Source organism: Heloderma suspectum, chromosome 3 (genome assembly GCF_057233095.1).
Source record: "Heloderma suspectum isolate Gila_16-S chromosome 3, 16-S_ref, whole genome shotgun sequence".
NCBI classification, from domain to species: domain Eukaryota; kingdom Metazoa; phylum Chordata; class Lepidosauria; order Squamata; family Helodermatidae; genus Heloderma; species Heloderma suspectum.
Window position 1 is genome coordinate 213,257,937 of NC_139460.1, and position 23,868 is coordinate 213,281,804.

A 23,868-nucleotide genomic window follows, 5' to 3' on the forward strand; every position below is an offset into this window, starting at 1 on the left:
GCATGGGAAAGGGGACAAAGAAGACAGAGAGCAAACCAGTTGCTATTTCTAGCCAGCGTCCAGCAAATTTTGAATCTGGCTTCAAAAGCCAGCCTGATGGAAAGGATATTAATAGAGCTGAATGAAATCCATGGCTATTGTTGCATGCATTCAGGGGACACTGAATTCTCTTTTCAAATGTGAAGTTGAAAAAAGTACACGGTGTTGTCCATGGGAAGCATTTCCCATTACGAGCGGAAAAAAATGGTAACTAAAGGTGCAATCCTATGCATGTTTAGACAGAAAAACGTCCTACAACTCCCAACATTCTCCAGCCAGCATGGCTGGCTGGGGAATGCTGGGAGTTGTAGGACTTTCTTCTATCTAAACATGCATAGGATTGCACCCTAAGGCTGCAATCCTTCGCACACTTACCTGGGAGTCAGTCCCATTGAACTCAATGTGGTTTACCTCTGAGTAGACATGCATAGAATTGCATTGTAAGATTTATAAATAAAACCCCTCACACAAAAGGTTCTATAGTCTTCGTCTTCTACATGGAAAGCAGCAAAATACTGACAGTTTCACAAACTGTCTGCTAAAATAATAGCTTAGTTAAAATAAGTAAATCACAATATTTTAAATTACAAATTTGAATATTTCATTCCATACTTTAACAAATCACAAGGGCTCTCTTTGATTTGCCTTTGTACGTAACGTAGGAGAACTTATTCACTTTAGAAATTACTACTACTATTAGTACTAGTAGTAATGTCATTATCTAGTAGTAGTAGGTAATGACTGTACTACTGCTGCTGCTACCACTACTGCTACTGAATGATTCACCACCAAACATGTTGAAGCGTTGGGCTATTCCCCATTAGGCTGCTCCTACATTTGGAGAGCAGCCATATCTCAGTGAGAGAGCATCTGCTTTGCACACAGTTGGCCCGAAGTTCAATCCCCAGTATCTCTCCAATTACAGACAGCCACCATCAGTCGGAGTAGATATTGAACTAGATATAAATTGCTTTGATGCAGTGGAGGCTGGTGGATCTGATTTTGGTGGGGCTGTGCATCACTTTTTGGTTTCAGCCAGAACTAGCCAGAACTCTAAAGGAGCTGTCCAAGGTGTTGAACCTATTTGGGGGATAGGGTTAAGCACCCTGGATAGCTCCATTAGAGTTCTGGCTGAAACCCAGAATGGATATACACCCCACCAAAATTGGAGCCACCAGCCTCCACTGCTTTGATTCTATATAAGACAGCTTCACACCTCTGCTCAGTTAGGATGGTTTCCAGGAACCTGGCTGCCCCAGTTTTAAGGATTTCAGTGAAAGAACAAAGTTTGCACATCATCACCAAATGCAATTTTCCCAATAAGAAGATCGTATCACATGCCACTTTGATTCTCATTCTTTAAGATCATCTCTCCAATAGTATTTTGAAGCAGAGCGCATTTGAGTTTAGAGGCTTCCTCTTTTGCACTGCACAGTGGGCAGTTTGTTTGCTGCTCCTGGAGGGGACACAGAGCAGCTAACTCCTGGGCGTCCTTCTTTTCCCTTGCTGTCACCACTGCTAAAAGAGAACAGGAAGAGCCAGAAGAAGGGAGCAGAGGACGGCCATTGTTTCCTATGCTCTGGTAGTTCCTTTTCATCACTGATGTAGCCAAGATGTAGCCAAGATGTTGCACCAGGCCATCTACGGTGACCATATGACTCCTTTACAGAGGACGGTGCTCTGCTTGAAGGCATCCTCTAGCTGTAGGGCTGCCCAGTCCATGTCTTGCTTAAAGATAAAGATAGGGAGAGCAGGGGCCATGAAGCTGACCATCAACAGTTAGCCCCTGGACAACCCACTGAGCAGGTGTTACAGGTCACCTGGTCACACTCTTCCCCACTGAGGTGATGTGTATTGCATTTCTGTTTACATTATAGTAATCCTTTTTTAAATGTGCATCTGTGCATATCAATGAGCACACGCAAATATTTTGCAAATCTGCACCTCTTTTTTCAGAGATGTGTACTGGCTGCTCTAAGGCTCACAATTTTCCATGTCAGGGCTCCAGAAAATCTGCTGTAGTAGGATAGTGTTGCTAGATTAGGGTTTGGACAAGAGAGGGTTAATGGAACCAATAGTACTGCTATAGATTACTTTAATGGCCCTGGCACAGATCTCCTTTGTTAGGGAGAATACAGGCTGACTAGGAAATAATTGGAGGCTGGAAGGTTGAGAGCCTTTTTGGCAAAAGGTCCCCTCACCCCTTCCTTCCCCTTAGCTAAGGAAGATGTGATCTAAGTGCCTATGTGAAGAGCGAGACTGACAGGAAGCTCAGTCTGGGCTCTCTAAGAAAGCCTTTAGGGAGCTGGCAGTCTCCCTAGAGACCTGATATGGGAGCAGTGATTTGGGACTATCTGTTTAAGCTATGTCTCCACCTATACTCAGTTTGTATATCTGTAGGCAACTGCGAAAATTACAACATACCAATAAGCCTCCAGTGACCTTCTTATAAAGGAAACCAGACCAGGGTAAGCACTGCGCCTCTAGCTACTAGTCCTGATGGCTATATGCAACCTCCAGAAGGAGAGGCAGCATGCCCCTGAACACAGCCCCTTGGGAAGCAACAGCAGGAGAGGGCTCTTGCCTTCATGTCCTGCTTATGGGCTTCCCAGAGGCATGTGGTTGGCCATTGTGAAAACAGGATGCTGGATTGAATGAGCCCTTAGTTTGAACCAGCACAGCTCATAGACTCATAGGGTTGGAAGGGGCCTACAAGACCATTGAGTCCAACCCCTGCTCAATGCAGGAAGCCTGATTCCCAGGTGGTCTCCCATCCAAGTACTAACCAGGGCTGACCCTACTTAGCTTCCGAGATCAGAGGAGATCAGGCACATCCAACCCATTGCTCGCTGTTATTATGCTGTTAACTTTTCATCATTTGCAGAAGTGGGGTGCATGTACCAATATAACACATTTACATAGTTGGATATCTGTGGAGTGGATGGAGATTAGAATGCTTCTGCTCATGTACAGAGCACCAACCTTCCCGCTGAATCACTGCATCCAGGTTCCATTTATCTAAAGGGTAGAGTGTCTACGTTGGGAGCTCTATCAACTCCCTTTCGATAAATTAAGCACAGGGTGAGTCATATTTTATTCCCCCTTCTCTTCTTTCACCATCTCTGTAGCTTTAGGAACGATGAAAAGGGTGAAGAGTCGGGTTCCAAGCCACACAGTGCAGAGAAGAGGCAAAGGCAAGTAGGAGCGAGCAGAAAGTAGTATAGCAAGGGATCATTGCTCCTTTGGGGCTCTTGTTAAAATTTTTTTTACAGGAGTGTGGTTTGTTTTTATTTTCCAGACTCCACGTTATTTCATTTTTCTAAGCACCTTAGAACAAGTGAAAGCCATGATTTGTTGCCACTTTTATAGTGTAATCCCGCCTTACCCAACCTGGTGCCCCCAAGAAATGTTGGACTACAACTCCCATAATCACCTAGCCAACATGCACAAAACAATTCCCAGAGTTTGGCGAACATCTTGAAGCTTGGCTTGCAGAAGCAATGTGTGTTGTACACACCATGGAACTCCGTTGAGCCAAAAAAAGAACCAGCGACTGACAACCCTAGTGAGGGCACCAGATTGGGGAAGGTTAGTGTAGGCCTATACACGTCTGCTCAGATGTAAACTGCATTGCATTCAATGGGACTTACTCCCAGGTAAGTGTGAATAGGGTTGCACCCTTAGGCAATATGAAGCAGACACTATTACCAGCTGCTCCATCTTCAGCCACTGATTCTGACATTACTCCTGTTGCCAGAAATAACCACCAAATGCAAGTGGTAGAGAAAAGTGCCAGACATCTGTCATTTTAGATTCTAAAATGTGATTTCGTGCACCATTGTGATTTAAAATAAAAAAATCAAATGCATAAACTGTCTTCTGACAGGCTCACATACATTTTTATGTGCAGTAATTCAAAGTACAGCTTGACAATAAAACCCATCAAAACAGCCACACTGTTTTGTTATGCAGTAGTTCCTCTTTCAGGGTTTGATATGGCTGATCTTAGGAGGGAGACAATGGGCACTCATGTTCAATGGACCATTCCAAACTGCTTGAAAGTGAGTCCAGGCCTTCCTCTTGTGTTGTGAACAAGAACCAGCTTTTGTCTCTCAGGATGTTTGCAAGGAGAGCTGAAAAAGCAGCAGGTTGGATTTGAAAGTCCCCCATACCCCCAATCATGGAGATATATAATATGCATCAGTCCAAAGTTTATTTGGGGGTACAACTACATATTAACTTTAGGTCATTCAGTTTACTGACTGAGCTCTGTTTTGAACTTTTGCAAAAATAAGGAACCGGGAGCTAGTAACCAACTTCAGCATTGTGATTTGGAAGGGAGTGAACAAATATCTGGGGAGAGCACTGCCTATTTGTATGCTTTTTTCTACACCCCTATAATACCAGCTCAAACCATTCAGTTGCAAATAAACAGATAATTATAAAGACATCCTAAATCTCCAGTGCTTTCTTTTTCAAACAGAACTTTTCATGTTATGGCTGACCTGACCTGAGCCTCTCGCTCATTGATGAAGAGGGAGTGTGAAACAAAATCCCAAATGGAGTACTATACACAGACAATGTCTCTGCCAGAGCACCCACTTGCCTTAGGAGGCCAAAGACCAAAACAAGCTTTAAACACCAGTGAAACACCTTTGCTCTAGGACAAGGCAAACCCTCCATTAAAAATTTCCATCACAGCTCATAGGGCCAGTAAGAACATATTTACACTGGTTTAGCTCTTCAATTAATTTTGGGAGAGCTCCTTGCCTATAGCATGGATATCTCGACATATAAGTAAATAAACAAAGGGGTATTCCTCGGAAACATTTCACTGCTCTCCTCTTGCTGCCCAAAGAACAGTGGGCAACCACGTTCTCCTGACACATAACATGCCTGTTTTTCCTGGTCTCTTCTCCCCATGATTTTTCCCAGTGAAGCCCCCCAATGCAGTTTCAAGGTACAGGGTTTGCCTCCAACCCTTTTTGCAGCTGCTTTGATTTTAAGCAAACTAAAGCAGCTTTTCCTGGCAGAATATTGTCCATTTAAAGATAGGGTTTAAAAAGGGAAGTGACAGAGAACTCTTCCATTTGAGTAAAAAACAGACTAGGACAAATGAGAGAATAAGGAAAAAAATTAGATAAAAGTAGGAGAAACCAGTTCTCTTCTTTATAGCCCTGGATGGTTGACAGCAGCTGAAGACATTCACCTCTCTAGCTTACTGCACACCTGCAATTTTTTTGCTATGTCCCTGCCCTGAGGGAACATCACACAGGGAGTTTTGGATGGGACAACATGGTGGGGTGAAGGAAAATATTAGGCCAGCAGGTAAGTAAATAACACTGAATCTAATTGTCTCAAGCAGTATGTGTCTGTGTATACATAGGAATGTGCACCTAGCCACTGCATCTTCAGCTGATCCTTTGTCCGCTTACACTGAAACAGGCACTGGGGGTGGGGGCAGCAGCCTTTACAACCAGGAGCACAGTGCCACTGCATGTTTCTCTCTGTGTCATGCTATAATTCTTGCTTTAAAAAATGAAAAGGAAGGTTTCACAGTACTCCATTATGAAGCAGTAAAGTGATAGATTTAGGACTCTAGTATGGGTCTACTCAGATCTCCTTTTCTGTTGCCTATTATTCTTTGTAAACTACACCAACAACCTTACCATTGAAAGACCTTCCTGTACCAAAAATCGTAGCTTTCACAGGTATCCTGACAGCTGATGGGCACTGGCCCAAGAAAACTTAGGTTCAGGAGGCCACACAGCAAAGGAGTCAGTAACTGGTTTCATGTGTCGTTCTCTTGGGTCAACTCCATCCCCTATGAGCACAGATGGAAATGTGGCAAATATGCTGATTGACAGAAAACACGAGGGGGCGAGATGCTGTGTTGCTGGAAACCAGCTTTTTTTATAATCTAGCAAGTCAAATACCCAGGCTTTTATTTAGAAAGGTCAACGCCTGTCTCACTTTCTCCCAGACTGAAGATGTGTTCATCAAGTTTCTAAAAAACCCTTCCTTGAATAAATATACTACCTCTGAATGACTCCCTTGTGCTCAGGAAGGTCAAGTGACTGGCTTAGCAGAAAACTGGCTCTCTGTTTATCACCAGGCAAGCTACAGAGTAGGGGGCCATTCTGTGTGATCCCCCAAGAACTACCAATGAATCCCCCCTCCTTCAAGAGTCTGCTCCTATGGTGAGACTGGATTCCAATGTTCTGCTGGACTCTTCCTACTGGATACAGCATGGCTGCCAGGGACGCTACTTAAGGCAAAGCAAAATACGCCTGCACAGTGTCAATATAAACTACAAGAAATATCTATATAAAAATACCTGCAGCCTTACAAAACTGGAAACTTCCTGAGCTGTCAAAATGTGAAAGTAGGGGCTCCCTGGGGGAATTAACCCCACCTACTTTGTTGCCAGGTTGGCTAGGCTGCAGTCCAGAGAAGTTCTCTTGACCACCAAAAGAGGTTACTGCCCCTGCATTACCCTTCCCATTGCTTCCTAGGTCACCCTCCTCCTCCATCTTCTGTGGGGCAAAATAAAAGGCCCACCTGCTTCACCATAACCAGAAGGAAGTTTAGAAATGGGATCCAGGCACAACGACAGCAGCAATCTTCCATCCTGTGTCATAACTGGTTCAAGAAAAACATCATTTATCTTGAGTAGTAGCCTGGCAACCCTACCACTTTGGCAGCCACAGAAATATTTAAGAGAGATAACTCGATTCCAGACTATCATGAGGAACGTACAAAAATAGCTCCTGACCACAATCCAGCATATAGATGCAGGCATGCTTAAGCCCAGCTGGTTTCAATGGGTCTTAAAGGTACAGAAGCATGCAATGAATTAAGAACATAAGAACAGCCCTGCTGGATCAGACCAAGGGTCCATCTAGTCCAGCATTCTGTTCACAGAGTGGCCAACCAGCTGCCCACGGGAAACCCACAAGCAGGACACAAGTGCAAGAACATCCTACTTTGTGTTTTCCCGTGTTGTGAAATTATATACAATACCTTTCTTTTTTCTGGAATGACACTGGGCTGTTAGATGGACACTAGCAAGTTTGTTGTTCAGTTGTTGTGTCCAACTCTTCGTGACCCCATGGACCATAGCACACCAGGCCTTCCTGTCCTCTGCTCTCTCCCGGAGTGTGCTCAAGTTCATATTCATTGCATCGGTGATGCTATCTAGCCATCTCATCCTCTGCCGTCCCCTTCTCCTTTTGCCTTCAATTTTTCCCAGCATCAGGGTCTTTTCCAGTGACTTTTCTCTTCGCCTTAGGTGCCAAAATATTTGACCTTTAGTTTCAGTATCTGTCTTTCTGATGAGCAGTCAGGGTTGATTTCCTTTAGGATTGACTGATTTGAACTCCTTGCAGTCCAGGGGACTCGTAAGAGTCTTCTCCAGCACCACAGTTCGAAAGCATCAATTCTTCAGCGCTCAGCCTTCCATATAGTCTAGCTCTCCAGCCATACATTGCTACTGGGAAAACCATAGCTTTAATTATATGAATCTTTGTCGGCAAGGTGATATCTCTGCTTCTTACTATGCTGTCTAGGTTTGCCATAACTTTCCTCCCAAGGAGCAAGCGTCTTTTAATTTCATGGCTACAGTCACCGTCTGCGGTGATCTTGGAGCCCAAGAAAATAAAATCTGTCACTGCTTCCATTTCTTCCACTAAATTCCTAAACTTCCACTAGCAAGTTTAGGAATTTTTAAAAGTACAATACCATACTCTGAATCCTGTTCCTAAATGCAATTGCAGCAGTAAAATGAAACTGCAGCATTTATTTTTTCTTTTCCATGGAAAAAGTAAATAAACCTCTTTGTGGTGCAACAGAAAGGATAATGCATAGTTGAAGATACAGAAAATATTGTTATTAGAACAAATGGCTCCCCTTATCAGTTTCCAAGATAGCTCCTACTATTTGTAGCTCCAAGATTACAGAGGTGGAATGAAATGTAATTGTTTCCTCTCAGTTCCTTCCCTTAAATAGAACCCTTCTCTGCTCTAAAAGATTTGTACAGAAACAGCAAAGGGAAAAGCACCATGTTTTATTTTAACCAGAGCCACTCTTAATTTCATTTTCTATCTCCATTTCTTGGGAAACATTTCTGAGTCTGCTTTTATTTATTTTTGTGTGGTTCTGATTCCTTCTATTAAAGTTTTTTCCCCATTTTCCATACAATAAATAAATTAATCCACTGCACAGTTTACACTTTTTAAAAAAGGAACACAGAAACTTTCAAACAGAACAGTTTTGCAGATGTCAAGAAGCTGCTGCTTTCTTTCTACAAAGCCACAGCTGCTGTACATAATTTTTTAAAAAATAAAGCTAAAATGTGAAACAACAATAACATAACAGAATAGAGAAGCACAAACAAAATTAAACAACAGCAAAAGCAACACATTGCTACACAGTAAACACAGTGCTGTTTGAAACTTCTCATAAGTCAAAATAATTTCTGTTGGGTGTAGAGGCTGTTAAGGTATCCCGACCATCTGAGAACTGGAGGACTAGCATACTGTTCTCATATATGTTGGTTCAAAAGCAAACCCTATTCTGATGTCAACATGTAGTGAAAAGAATATACATTGTCAAGTGCGAAGTACGTACAAGAGTGTTTTGCAAATATACCCAGGTTGGGAAGCAGAATAGTTTTTTCCACCAAGAATCAATCTGTGTAGAAAAAGGGACACTTAGGCTGCAAACCTATAGACTCTGGAGGCGCACAGGATTTTGTGGATCATCCTCTCCGAGGGTGAAGTCCAGACTCATAAGCCCTCCTCTGTGAGGTTGTGGAAAGTTCCGCATGCAATGCTCCTCTGATGTTGGAGAGGGCAAAAAGGAGACATGCTGCGAGCATGCTAGGAGAGGCCATAGGATCCAAAGCCCTTCCACTCCCCCAACATGCCCCCAGAACAGTAGGAAAGGGGAGCATTTACTTCATGATTCCAATGGGAGAAAAACTTATTTTTTAAAGCTCCTGAAACAGGAAACAAAAAAAAGGAACCTCTCTGCCCACACACATTTCTGCCCTGCTAACACAAGCCTATCAGGTCATAGAAAACATGGTTCCTCCACCTGAGTTTCTCCTGCTCCATTGGATTGCTCTGCTCAGCCCCATTTATATATCTGCCTAGAAACTGCTTCCACATTGCTTCTGGTGATGCCCTTTAGGGATGTCAGAGAAATCCGCAACAGAACCAAATGAGTTCCGATTTTTATTAATCCAACCTGCAGATTCCGCAGGGGACCGGCTTTTCCCCTGCTGGGTGGATTCTGCGGACTTGCAGACCATTTTTCTAACCATTGGGAATTCTGCACAAATTTCATTGTAGATTTTTTTTAAAAAAAAAATTTAAATGGCCAAAAATGTGAATTTCCCCCATAGGCTAAAGAGTGAACATGCACATTTTAGGGGGATTTGCACATTTGGGGGGAATGTGCACATTTTTGCATGTGCAAATGTGCGCAAATTCAGAAGCTTAACCCCCCCCCCCGATTCTGTCGATGGGCAGACGACAGAACAAAAGACACCACACAATCTGCAAAACACAGACGGAGCAGATTTCACACAGTCCGCACATCCCTAATGTCCATAAACTCTGACTATGTGGTCCAGGCAGATTGCATGGCTACATACCATGTTAGTAATGCACATTCATAACTAGCATGGAACGTAACTACAAAATTCACCTGTGAGCAAAAGTTGCAGATGTTGCTGAGAGAAGAAGGCCCTTCTCTAGTAACCCAGAAGAGTTATCAGTATACATCAATGGTACCTTTGTTTCCATTTGTAAACCCTCAACTCTACCCCTTCTGCCAGTTCAGAGGTAACCCCCTTTATCTTTTTTGCCTGCCCACACAATACCAAGGGCACCCCACCCACCATGAGCAGCTGGAGAGTTAAGTCGCACTGGGAGTTACTGAGAACGCAATCCATGAAGGCAACGCGGGCTTGAGAGTCTGTACTTCCCCCATTAGGAGATGGAGGGTGTGCTGTCTGAATCCCAGCCATCATAGAGAAGAGGATTCAATTTTTCTAACAATGGGACAGTTGCTGTCATTTCCTGGCGTGTGTGCAGAAGAGCCCTGGATTATTGCGGCCTTGGTAGATGGGGCCCATGTCAATCTCCTTGGCCTTTCATGCTGTCCTGGTCAGGAATCAATGCGCACACTTATTTAAATGCTTTCCTCAATTATACCTGAGGACAAGCCCACACATTATATGAACCCCACAGTAACTGCACTAATTAGTTGGTAATCTGGATGTGTGAATCTGTTGGATCAATCACCATTTACTGTCCAAGCAAATATCCTTACTGAAGCCATGCTGGAAGGTAATGAGGTTGGAAATCATTAGTGCAGGTTCACCATACAGGCAACTGATGCTAGTAATCTGAATGTGTGAAATTATTCACGTCCTTAGCATTGCTAGTAATGACAGAATTAATATTAGCTGATGTGAACATCAAGCCTGTCCCTGATGCATTCTGTGGGAAATCTAGCTTACAGCACAATCCTATAGATGCCAACTCAGAAGTCCCACTGAGTTCAATAGAGTTTACTTCCAGGTAAGTGGGTATAGAATTGCTTACTTCTGAGTAGAAATGTCTAGGATTGCTCTCCCCAGGCACAATCCTATGTTTAGATAGAAAAAAGTCCTACCACTCCCAGCATTCTCCAGCCAGCCATGCTAACTGGGGAATGCTGAGAGTTGTAGGACTTCTTTCTGTTTAAACATGCATAGGATTGTGCCCGGGGAGAGCAATGATACGGCCGCTAGACACTGTCTAGACGTCCATAGGATTTTTGGTTTCTGGGAACAGAGGTCATCAGTTCCAAGAAACTGTGCTCCTCACCCGCGCCCCCTTGTAGCCGGTGCAGTTCTTTACATGCTGCTGCCACTGTGCTCGAAACCGGAGCACAGAGGGCAAAAATGGGGTGTTCTTGGGGGCAGGGAATGGAGAAGACCACAGAAGCTGTTTGAGACAGCTTCCTATCCAGTCTTCAGGTCCCTTCTCTCCCACTCCCTGAAACTACAGCTAGACACCCGAAAACACGCATCTAGCCACAAATGCAGGGTGGCTGGAGCATGAAAGAGAGGATCCCGGCCATGCTCCCTCCGCCCTGCATTGGATAGGCATCAGCCTCTGAGTTTGGAGGTTGACATCTATCTCCACAGGACTGTGCCCTTAATGTCTTAACTTTGGCATACAGTTTAGAAGGAGTTAATGGTATCCCAGAAGTAATTTTTTAAAAAAACATTTATTCAGAGACATACTCTTTTTAACTACATTATAACTTAAATTTCTTTTTAGAACCAGGTGCTTTTTCTTGGGGTGGGGGGCAGGTGTGAGGTGGAGGATTGTAGCACATAATTAAAAGTTTCTGCCACAGTTGTGCAAAGCCTGTTTTCAGTTCCTGGTTACTCACTACATATTGGGAAATGGGCCATGATGCATGCCAATCTCCATTATTCTGAGTAGAAACAAAAACAGATGAAGTTTCTTGAGTCCCTCTTAAAATAAGATGATTCTATTTATACATCTCAGTCAATCTTTACCAAAATAACTCATCCCCCTTTTTAGGTGCTAAATTAACATTGCAAGAAAGACAGTAGCATCATCAGTGTCTGCTGTTATTAATGGGTCTCCATAGAAATGTGACAGACCTTATTGGTACTTTTGTATTTCATGGTCTGTTGCCCCTACCATTTACAAACTTTGTCCTCCGTACCCATGTCTGTCTGCAAAATAACACTTCATGCATCTGACAAGGTGGGTTGTAGTCCATGAAAACCTAGCCATTATTCAAGGTACCACAAGACTCATCATTTTTGCTACCACAGACTCACACACTTCCCTCTGGGAAGTTCATCTGGAATGTAATTCCAAATTTCCTTCCAGGACACATATTCCAGGCAATATGTTGATGGATGCTTCAGATTACTAGCAGGGCCGAAGGGGTGCTAAAGATTCATTAGGTGTTTGCAGGTGCTTTAAGCAAAAAAATAGAACCCTCAACGAGAAAGAAATAAGAGGAATTCCTTGTTGTGATCAGAGACCTTGTATCTTGCTGTTACAGAAACCATTTCCATTGCCTATCACTTGACAAGCTCCACTTATTTGCATTTGCTAGCCCTTCATTTCTTCCTCACTGTGCTTCAACAGCCTGGTCTATATTGCAGAGAAGAATTATTGGCAGTTTCCAACCAGCACTTTAACAGACACAAAAACAATGGGGGGGGGGGATACAGTTAAAGTCACACCCTTCTATCACCAGGCTAGAAAGCAGCCATTGTCGCTTAACTGTCTCCAGACACTGGAAGACATTCAATAACAACTAATTCAGCGGCAAGTGAGAAAATCAGACAGCAGACTCCTTTTTTTTTTTTAGACTACTGGAGAACAAAGCAACTGATGTCACCAAGAAACGCTGATCCCCAGGGATGTATACCATTCCATTCTTTCCCTCTTTGAATCTTGTTTTCATAGCCTGCTTTTTAAAATCACTCATCCAAGCAAGCGCTTAGGTGCAAAGCAAGACAAAACATAGCAAGTGCATGAAACTGTTTGTGTTGTAGCCCAAAGTCCCCTTTATTACTGTGGATAGAGCCACCTTTGGCTCCACTCCATGTCTCCCCTCACCACCACCAACCCTGGTGATTTGTGTGAGCCAGTCACATCTCAAGTTTAAACAAGGCATCAATTTATCTGAGAGCCCCAAGTAGAACATGTACAAAACATCCTCTGTCTAAATGATGAAGCAGTCAGATTCCTTTCTGACAGTTCTGTTAAACAACTTCCCTTCCTTTCTCTTCCTCCCCACCCCACACCTTCCTTCCCCTCCCCAAATATCAGCTCGACAAGTCCTTTAAGGCTGCCTTAGGCATTATCAGTGCAATACTCTTGCTTTCCTCACATCTTCTCAGCAGGATGGAAACCCGATCTCTCTTTTTAAGTGTAAATGTATTTTCAAAAATAGAATATTCTCTCTCTCTCTCTCTCTTTGGATGTTTAGTGATGAATGGATAGCACCCCCAGTGGACATGAGGTAGGGAAACTGGAACCCAGCATTCATCCTCCACTCTGTGCCAGCTTCTGAACTCTTCCTCAGTCAAACTTTGGCCACCTTTATAATCCCTCAAGAAGCCTCGAGTGTGTCAGCAAGCAACATCTGCTCCCAGGAAAAGCAGAAAGCACCTTGTGTGAACAAAGACCACAAGAGAAGCAGAAGCGCGAGGCAGGTGAGGCAGGGATGGCTTCCTTTCCACCCTTTCCACTATGTGTTCTTTCCCCAACAATTCTCGTCTTCTGTCTTTCTCAGTCCCACAGAATGCAATGGTACAGAAAACCCACCAGCAAAGGTTGCCTTTACGTGACCCAGAAGGCCCTCCTCTCCTCCAGCAAGCTGACAGATCTGTTTGTAAGGGTCTCGGCACTGCCGGCCAGCTTGTAGCCAAACAGGCTCATGGCTGGACTGCAGACGTTCTGCACCACCTGGGCAAGCTTGAAGGGGATGCTGAACCGCCACTTCTCAAACTGTTCAGAGGAGTTTTTCTGGGTGGAGTAGATGCCATTGCTATCCTGAGGCGCCTGCGTGTTCTTCCGGATCCACTCCTCCACCTGTGGGGTGATGGTGATGCCAGAGAATGTATACATTTCCTTGGCCTTTTGGAGGGGCGACCTGGCAATGTCCTCATAGCGGACCAGCATGTAGCGACCCCGTAGCCATGCCGGCTGCCTCAGACCAAGTTCGGCCGAGAGCCGGATGTTCTCACAGTTGCCCCGCAGCCTCAGCACTTCCTCCTCGTTGAGAGTCGCTGCCCCTTCACTGGCCCATTTCTTCCAGGTTTCATACTTACCTGAGAAAGCAACCATACGAGAAGCCAGCACTGCCCGAGGGTCCCGTACCAACTGAATGATCCTCATGTCCAGACGAGGGTCTTCCACTAGGGGGCGCAGGAACTCTAACTGCCGAATCCGCACTGCCTTAAGTGTTATGTGTTCCTTGCGCAGGCAGGCCTCTGCGGCCAGCGTCATATTTAGGGGACCACAGCGGCGGTTCTTGCAGTGATACTTCTCAAAGACCTTCTTGACGAAAGGCGTGCACACGGGCTCCTCGCACAGGGAGCGGCTCGAACCCCGCCGGAACATGAACTGAGTCAGGTGATCCTCTGGGAACGGAATGATGAAGTTCTCCAAGATGTAGAGGTCACAGAGGAAGAGCTGCTTCAAAACATCTCTGTAGACAAGGGCGGACCCCACGGCATTAGCACCACCGGGCTCGAAGGACACTGTCCTTTCAATGTGCCACAGTGGCTCAAAGAGGTAGAAAACGTTGCCCTGTTGGTTGAAGAATTCCCCTACGAAGGAGGAACCGGTGCGGGTGGTGGCCATTAGGAGCACATGTTTCCGTGACACCTTAGCCGGAGCTGGCAACAGTCCTTTAGTCCCCGCTAGCTGCAAAGTGACATTCTGAAGCCGGCTCTTGAGCTGGGAGAAAGCCAAATCCAGCTCGCTGAGGGATAGGAGGGAACCATTCTCCGGCAGCACCAAGCCAGAGTCTGTGCTGTTAGCTTCCAGCAGGGGTGGCGGAGACTGCTTCAGTTTGTCTGACACCCTGTAAAGAAAATAGAAGAAAATCACCAAGACTGATAACAGCAGTGATATTTAAAGAGAGTGGGAATGACAGCGTGCGTGTGCATTGTTTTGAGACTACTTCAGGCCTTAGAAATAAAAAGCTATTTCCTTCAAGACAGAAAAAATGCAGTATTTTCCACCTAATCCTTAAGGAAGTGTTCTCCTAACCTCATGGAGTGTTTTCCCCACTGAGTTGTCAACTGAGGGACTCCAGAGCACCTGCCCCAGAATCCTTGTGAATGGCAAAGACAATCAAAGCATATTCCAGGGCAGGTGTGGAGAACCATTTTTGGCCTGAAGGACATTGAGGGCTGCATACCAGCAATGGCCCTGCCCACTGGTGGCATGCACCCCCTACTCCACAAACATTTTCAAACACACACCCTCACACACACCCCATTCACATAGACACACACACACACATCCCCCCTCAGCAGATCCATGCATATCAGCTGAGGAGGGGGGCATTTTTATCCCCATCACGGTGAGGAGGAGGTTTAAACCTCCCTACTCAATGTGCTACAATGGGAACAAGGACCAGAACCTGAGCTGTGGAGAGGTCCCAATCTTTATGCCTATTGAGGCATACCTGGGATGATGATGGGGACTTTTCCACAACTCAGCCGAAAAGCAGATCGTCAGCTCTTTGTGGGCAATATTAGGTTCCTCATAGCAAGAGGTTCCTCATAGCGAGAGGTTCCCATAGCTGTTCTACAGAATGTGGTCAAGTTATGAATGGTGCAGTAGCTAGGCATGTTGGGCCTCACTGCTGGCTGATGTGAAGAACAGAACGAGAATGCAGAGCAAACTCCCCTGGACATGTGTCCAAAAATCATAGGCTATATCTTGTTTGTCAAGCCAACGCTTGCCTCATAAACAGTGATGCTGACTGGGTGTAGCAACACCTGCCTGCTATTTGCTACCTTAGACTGCTGCCTATATTAGGACAACTCTGGCAAGATAACTTGATCTTCAATTCTGTATTCGTGGGTTGCAAGATGGGACATTTGGGAATGGAAACACTTCTCTGCGTACAACAGTTAACTACTGTTGTGTTTGTTTGGTTGCATAAAGACACCTGACAACTAACACAGATGGCATATCAATATTACCAATCCTGTGATTCGTACAGAAAGTGTTATAACGATTGTCCAAAGCAGCTATGAAGATGAACAGGCTGACCAGATGCCAAGAGAGACAGGCCTCCTGTACTTTTAAGAGCTGTGTAGTGGGAATGGATTTTGGTTAAGTGCAGCTCACCATGACAAAAGCTGCACTTAACTAAAATTCCCTCATGTATCTCTCTAGGAGATTCTTCTTGAATAGATAGAGAGATAGAGATAGAGATAGAGATAGAGATATAAACTCAGTTTGTATCAAACTGATTCAACCAGTCCATTGGTGCAGCCTATAACGGTGCGTGTGTTTGTGTGCGTGTGCGCGCGCGCATGTGTGTGCGTGTGTTTAAAAGAGAAACCTGGCTGCATTCCTGGATAAAGAGGCAGCTTAATGCAGATTAGGAGATGCAGATATTTACCTTGTTCCAAAAGGCTGGAGAGGTGCTGGTAGCAAGTTGGGGCCTGCAAGCTTGGTAAGATATAGTAGCAGCCTGAAGGCTATGCTAGGATACAGAGAAACCCTCTCTTCCAGCATAGTTCTCCTTTCCCCCTACCTTGATATGATGTTGTTCTCCTTCTCAATTATGACAAGGGCTACCACAAACACCAGGAGGATGGCGTACTTGCTCCTCATCCTCAGGCAGTGCAGCAGCTCCCAGATGTCGTGAGGTAACATATGTCCTTTATCCATGGAGAGAGAATATAGAGTTCAAGGGCTTGCCAGAGAAAAGGTCTTTCCCGCTCATGGAGAAAAAAAAATCTTCCTTCAACTCCCCACTGTTCTTTGGCTATCTCAAAAGCATTGTCTGGTGTTCATTTCCCATTATCAGGGGTCCGCTGCTGTTGCCCTGCACAGAAAGAGAGAGAGAGGGGAAAAAACAGGATGTGTCAACATACTGCATGCATATTTGGATCAAAGAGATGTGTGTGTTTGTGCTTGCCACATGTGTTAAACTGCACACAGGTTTCTTGCAGTTTCCCACATAGTGTGGCTCCTGTGTAGGGAAGTTTGTCTTACATTGCCTTTATACCAGGGTTGGGGAATATCTTTATGCCCGAAGGCTGACTTCAGTTTCAGAGAAGCTCTTGGGGGCAGCACTCTAACCACTACACTATACTGGCTACATAGTGGAAGGCACAAAAAACTGTTGATCAGGTTCCTAGGCAATTAATATTAGAGACTGGCCTCCACCCAACAAGTAAGGCTACCCTCACCCCTCAGTGCTGGAAAAGGGCTAAAGCAACAGTAGCAGTAAAAGAGAAAGTCACTCCTGTTGTTCAACAGAAACTGATTGATCATCTATCATATTTGTTAGTTGTATGCTTTTCCTATGAGCACCCGAAGTGATTTATCCTAATATAAAAACTTACAACACTGGATCACAATATAATACAACACAAAAATCAATTGAAAACAAATTCAACTGCCACACCATAAACAATAATAAAACTGCAAGACCAACAGCCAATCTGTGGTATAAAAATAGCCTCTAGACAGCACCATCTACCAACCACTAGCAACCGCTTTAAAAACAAAACGAGACAACTTAAAAGAAAAAAAAAAGTCTTTATTTGCCCATGGAATGCAGTAAATAAGGTGGCCGGGGGTTGCTCTTTCAGAAGCACTTCCCACACTCTGGATGCTAGCGCATCACATTTGACACATAGAGCGGAATTCTCCTCCAGAACTCAGGGGCAAGAAGGAAATGATATTCTGAAAAAAGTCCTTATTACAGAAGATATTGGCCTGGTTCACACGTAATAACAATCTAGAGTCTGGTTCACATGTAAAAACAACCCAGAGTATGGGTTTGTTTATTTGTTTGTTTATTCATTCATTTATTGTATTTCTAATCTGCCCAATAACTAATGTTCTCTGGGTGGATTAGAAACAGTTAAAAAACTAAAATGCCAGAGTATAGTTAAAAATATAAAATACAATACAAATATTTAAAAGAATAAAATACAATATAATGCAAAACAATAAACAGTACAGGGATTGATAAAACATTCATAATAACCTAGAACTAGGTCTCTAAAATGCCTGGGAGAAAAGAAAGATCTTTGCTCGGCATCAAAAAGATAACAATGCAGGTGCTAGGCAAATCTCCCTGGGGAGTTTACTCTATAAGTAGGGTTGTCATTAATGCCTGGGTGGTTACTGAATTGTGGGTTGTTGTTATGTGCAAACCCTGCACTATGGTTTGACTATGGATAGTTAATCCCAAACAACCCAGGAAGGGAACGCATGGTTTATTGTTGGGTTGTGAACCTTGGGTTGTTCGTGGTTAACAACCCATAGTTAAACCACAGTTCAGGGTTTGCATGTAACAACAACCCACGATTCAATGACAACCCATACTCAGGGTTGTTGTTACATGTGAACCAAGTCAGTTCTGGTAGTAGTGGGTAGCACTGCTAGTGCCATTCCGGAGTGCCATCATTGCTCCTCTGAGTATTTGCTTTAATTCTCCTGCCCCGGTATAAGGCCTCTTCATTCCTCAGTAAGAGTGAATGAACAAACCCAATTTTCCCGATAGTTAGAATTAAGTTGTCCCCTTGAGTTCAAAGGACAGTTCCTAGATGTACAAAATGGAGACATCCAGAGGATGTGATAAAAGCTCAGATGGATTCCCCACCCTGTCCTGCTCCATTCCATTTCATATACTTTCTCCTGAACCCCATACCAGTAAACAGAGTGGAGAAACAGACCAGACCAAATTGCAAAGCAGATTCTGGTCCAGTTTATTTTGAAAGGAAAAAATAGCCTGTATTCAAAGGCGGCTTTCTGCTAGTGGAAAGCGCTTCTGCTCAAAGAAGGTAGGGCACTCGGTTTTCACCATCCCGCTACCTCCTGCATCTCTCTGCACCATATCCCAGTCTGTTTTGGTGAGTTCCCCAAACCTCAGGAGTAGACCCCAAACCTCAGGGTGGGGCTGCAGTGGGTGGATGGAGGGAGGCTGGTGAAAAATGGATGCCCCATCCAGCACAAACTGCTAGCCAAGCCGCCATTGGATACAACCCAATGATATTTAAAAATAAGAACATGTTCTTGGAGCAGTTAGCCTTGCTCTGTTATGAAGGGCTACCTGATAAACAGTGGATATGCACTTATAAAGGTGGATATGAACCCAACATTTATCATATTTAAAAAAAAATATGAAGAAAAACTTTTTAAAAGCTGCTCTAGAGATTAGAGGATAATTGTGCTTTTCATCATCAGTGATGTTACAGGTACTATCCAGTAGGAACCTGCAACCATACACTGAGTTGGATCAAGATTTAAGCTGGATCAACTGCGCTGATGAGAGTGGACCCTACCCCTCCTTCCTTCGACAGCCTCTCCAGCCCACTGAAGATGCTGCACAGAGAGTCAGGAGACCCTGCTATGAGGAAGAGTGGGTGATCCCCAAAAATTGGGCAGAAAGATCTTGCACAAGGATCTTCTCGTGGAAAGTCCCTTCTTCTTGTAGAAGGCAGATCCCGGATCCAATCCACTGTATTGCACCAATGCTGGTTGTACTGCTCAGAGCTAGTTTTGACTTCCCCCAGATACTGCTTCAAACTCTATAAAAACTGCACAGCTATCACATGACCTAGTATGCCAGGCAAATTGGACATTATGTATCATGGGCAGTGTTAGTTCCAAAATCCTGTATTTGGGTCTCTAAATGTCTAGACCAGGATTGGGCAGGAAGTAAACCTCCAGATGTTTTGGACTTCAACTCCCAGCATTCCTGACCATCGGCCATGCTGGCAGGGGCTGTTCAATTAATGTGAACAGGACACTTCACATCTCATGCACACTGGGAATATACAGCACTCTGCAATCTTTTGAGTGTGCTGCCTTCACAACTGAGGAAACATCTGGGATGCTCAGAATATGGAGACCCGATGTCTACATCAAGGGCTTGAAGGTGATTCTGTTTTGCTGTATGAACAAGGCTCCGACTAACAGTGAGAACAATTTCAAAAAGCAGGGGGCCGCCTCCTCTTTGCAACCCTTCATCCTGCCCAGGAGAAGCAGCTGCTGAGAGCATCCATCAACCTCTGCCCTCTACATCTCTCTGTTCCCAAAATAAATCTTCTAAAAAGACCCCTTGCTGCACTTCCCCTCAGCCACAAGCCCTCCCACTTTTCAGACTGTTGTGCTCTGAGGAGCTCTGAAATGCAACTGTCTACATTCTGCAAGCACAAGTTGCCCATCCCACCAGCTGTTTATTTGCAGAAGCCCATAGGCGTTACTCTGATCTGTAAATGAGAGGCTGGGGGCCTGGAGCTAAGGCATGCCCTGAAAAGGGAATCCCACCAAGGGCAGGAAGCACCCCTTCTTTGTTTGATCGCACTTCATTAAAACTGCACTAGCTTGAGCCTGCTCTCTCCCTATCCAAGTCAAAACCCCAATATTTCTGTACTTCTTGCTCTGCCAAGGTATTGCAAATACCAGGCTAGGAGACCAGGAGGGAAAGGGCAGTCTTCTCAATAGAGGCATCCATGCTTTCAAACTCCCTGCGAAGTAAGATCTATTTATCCCCAATACTATCTGCAGCCCACAGCCAGCTGAAATCTTTTCTGTTTACACAGGCTTTTATGGGTCTTGTCTTGATGTTTTGCACATTGCCTTAAGTGGGTTGGCTCCCGACTCAGTCATACTTACCCATTGAAATCAGTGGGATTAGAGAGTCATAATTAACTTTTGGTGAAATCCTATGCATGTTTAGATAGGGGAAAAAAATCCTACAACTCACAGCATGCCCCAGCCAGCATAGCTGGCAGAAGGGATGCTGGGAGATGTAGGACTTTTTTTTGTCTAAACATGCATCAGATTATGACCGTAAACCTCATTGATTTCAATGGGCCTACACTAAGTATGACAAAAGTCTGGATCAAACCCAGTGTTTCATTTTAGAAATTCAATTCTTTAAAAAATAAGTATTAACACAGAACTCCCCAGTAGCAAAGAAGAGACATAACCAACCCGCCCCATTACTGTGTGAGCAAGTGCTGGCTAAACGTATAAATACTGCAATGCTCTCACTACTTGGCATCGCTTCTATGGGTCTGACACTCCAGCAATTGCTCAAAATTCCAGTTGTTAATGTTAGTTCACTAGGGATATCCTGGACAAGTACAGTAATGATGCCACTATAAAATATTGCCACTTCTTTTAACTCTTGGGCAAATGGAATTGTCTATGGATTACTCCTCCTTAACGCCTCCAGATGCCCTTATGGCACCCAATCTGAAAGGTCCAGGGAAAGTTACAATATATTTAATCCAAGTATAAACCTTAATAATATGGCATATAGTTTTTAACTTTTAACTGTAAGATAAAAACTCAGCAGGAGACTAAAAGGCAGCCAGTAGAAAGAGACACAGCCTTGCTATTGTCCATTAATCCAACATAGATAAGAATCATTTTACACGGACGCCTATTGCCATGGAATAGTTTATCTGGCTGCAAAAATCTGTTTGCATAAACCTTAAAAGGGCACGTCTTTGTCTTTATCCCTAGTTAAGTGAAACTGCCCCTTATTATGTGCACAAATCAAGATTTCAGCATGTCTGAATGATGGATTACCATTAATTTGTACATATTTGTAGTCTGGGAACAGGTGTCTCAGGCTCAAGAAAGCCTTTTTTCCAGGGAGTTGCAGACTGTTTGAAAGCGGGATAACTGCTTGTGGTGTGTACACTCATCCTAGTTTTGCCTCAGATAAACAGGCTTTTCGGGGGTTTGTATTGTTTCAAAAACCTGCAGAACCTGCTGAACCAGAGTTGACAGTGCAGCAAAAGAAATGAAAATGGACACCAGGGGAAATTAATGATACCTCTCTCTCAAAGCACTTCCAAACATCTGAAAACTATTGCCAGTCTCCAGCCTCTGGGTCTGTACTGGGTAAATGAAGTTGTGTGTGACATTCATCCAATTGTGGATGGATCTTACAACCCTTTCGTTAACACGCCTGTACTCAAGTTTCCTGCAGGGGTGCATGAACCTCAGCATACTTTTTCACTTGGCATAGGTGCTGTTTTGCTAATAACCAACTCCCCCTCTCCAAAAGACATTTGGCCTGCCTTTGGGTTTTGGTATAAAATCACATGACTATAATTGAATCCCATGCACTTCTAACCAGGAATTTATGTAATAAATAGATTCTTTATTCTTCACTTTTTTATTTCAAACCAATATATATGCATAAAGACTTGGGAAGCCGTATATTTAGTCCCAGAAAGTGGAGGGCATGCTCAAGCCAGATGTGCAATGCTTATGAATACCATATGCTTAGTAGATTTAAAGATAAATGGAAAAAATGTTCTGGATAGTACATTGCTAGAGTTATAAAATGTTATCTTTTGCAATAATTATAAAGTGCTATCAATCTGAATAGGAATACAACAGGAGAAAAACGTATTTTCTAGAACACACCAGCGATGAAGAAGTTCCCCCAATTAACAAACTGTCTCTTAAACTACAGAAGGGAACAGGCATGTGTAACATCAACCCAGTGCAACTGGCAAGCGATATGAAGTCTCTGGATTTCAAGGCCTGGTAAAAAATACAAACAACCTCCTTTCTTAACCAGGACTGGGCAACAGAGTAGTATCTTTTGCCTGCTGTACTTTCAGCCCTAGCCTGCAGCTCCATCTCAGGGCCAAAATGACACATTATGTTAAACATGATTAGGACCTGCCACTTATCTTTCCTTAAGAAAAAGCAGCTATGTGTTTGTGCTGATATTGACTGGGATCACAGCATCGGGGTGGGGAATCCATTCCTGTGCCAGTTTCCTGCTTTTTGCAGCTTTAGGGGCAAATAGCAGTTTCAAGGGTTATTTTTAGTGGGGAAATGGCAAGGAGGGCATGTGTTAATCCCCTCTTCCCTGCTGCAGTCCCAATCTGGATCCCCTACCCCACCCTGCCGCTGCCACTCATGGCTGGGGTTTTTTGTTAAGGAAGAGAAATAGAAGGGGCTAAGTACATTTTTAAATGGTATGTTGAACCTAATATGCAGTTTGGTCATCAGGTTTCCCAGTTCCAGTAACAGACAGCAGAGTTGGAAAAGTCTTGCTGCAGGTCTGCTTTCAAGTGCAGCTGCCTATGGCCCTAGTCTGGCATTTGAGTCTGCTACTTTTGCCCACAAAGGGGAAGCTACAACTTTTATATGCAGGCAACTCAATGCTGATGTTGTTCCGAAAAGACACTATTTTGTTCTGCTTTTTGAGAAAGCAAAAACAACCTCTCCCCCTCCATTCACCCTCATCCAGATTTTACAGCATGTCCTTTTTTCATTCTCTTTTTTCTTTTTTGGGCAAATAAAGGAAGATACAACTCCAGATTAGAGCCTTTCTCAGAACTGCCAATTTTCCCACCACACTACAGTTTCTTTCTGAGGTAATGAGCAGCTAAGCCGAAATACATGCTACTTCTTGAGAACCATTTCAGTACTTTTATCATACACTGAGGGTGTTTCTACATTACGCAAAACCCCTGCAAAAGCCCATATCTTTCCCGGAGCTTCCTGCTTTGGGTTTCTTGACAGGATTAGGAAGGGCTCCTTTACCCGGCAGCCATGTGGTCTGAACTGAGGGAGTTCTTCCTTCCCCGGCATGTGTGCAAAGGAGGGTGGGGAGAGCCTTGTTTTTGTAGCTTAATTTCTGCTGTTCCGTTTTCTCACAGCCCCCAGGAAACCTCCGACTTACTTCTGAGTAGACATAAAATGTAAGATTGTGTTGTAAGTCTGCAACCCTTGGCACACTTATGTGGGAGGAAGCTGCATTGAACTCAATGGGACTTACTTCTGAGTAGACATAAGATCGCCCTGTAAGTCTGCAACCCTCGGCACACTTACTTGGGAGTAAGCCCCACTGAACTTAATAGGGTGCTCTGAAACAACAGAGGACGTTGCTTCTGAGCTTGGTGGGGTGGGGGATCAGATGAGTCTCCCTTCGTTGCAGGGGGGCATTTTACCCTCTTCTCCCTCCAACTGAGAAATACGGAGGCAGGAGATGCAATTGGCAGGTGATGCTTGCTCCTGTCAAATCCCATCC

At 44.2% G+C, this 23,868-nt stretch overlaps 1 protein-coding gene across 2 annotated transcripts in view; it reads right to left on the bottom strand.

Moving 5' to 3' along the window:
* Positions 1-12,451: 12,451 nt before the first annotated feature.
* Positions 12,452-23,868, bottom strand: part of CHST3 (carbohydrate sulfotransferase 3) — a 53,725-nt gene continuing 42,308 nt past the window's right edge. Inside the window, exons 3-4 of one of the 2 annotated variants that reach the window (XM_084841893.1) lie at positions 16,372-16,665; positions 12,452-14,679 (exon numbers count right to left, since the gene is read on the bottom strand). In XM_084841893.1, the coding sequence (XP_084698019.1) occupies positions 13,431-14,679; positions 16,372-16,508 (1,386 nt within the window). In that variant the 5' untranslated portion in view covers positions 16,509-16,665 and the 3' untranslated portion in view covers positions 12,452-13,430. The remainder of the gene's footprint in view (positions 14,680-16,371; positions 16,666-23,868) is intronic. The other variant, XM_084841894.1, reaches the window with a different exon arrangement.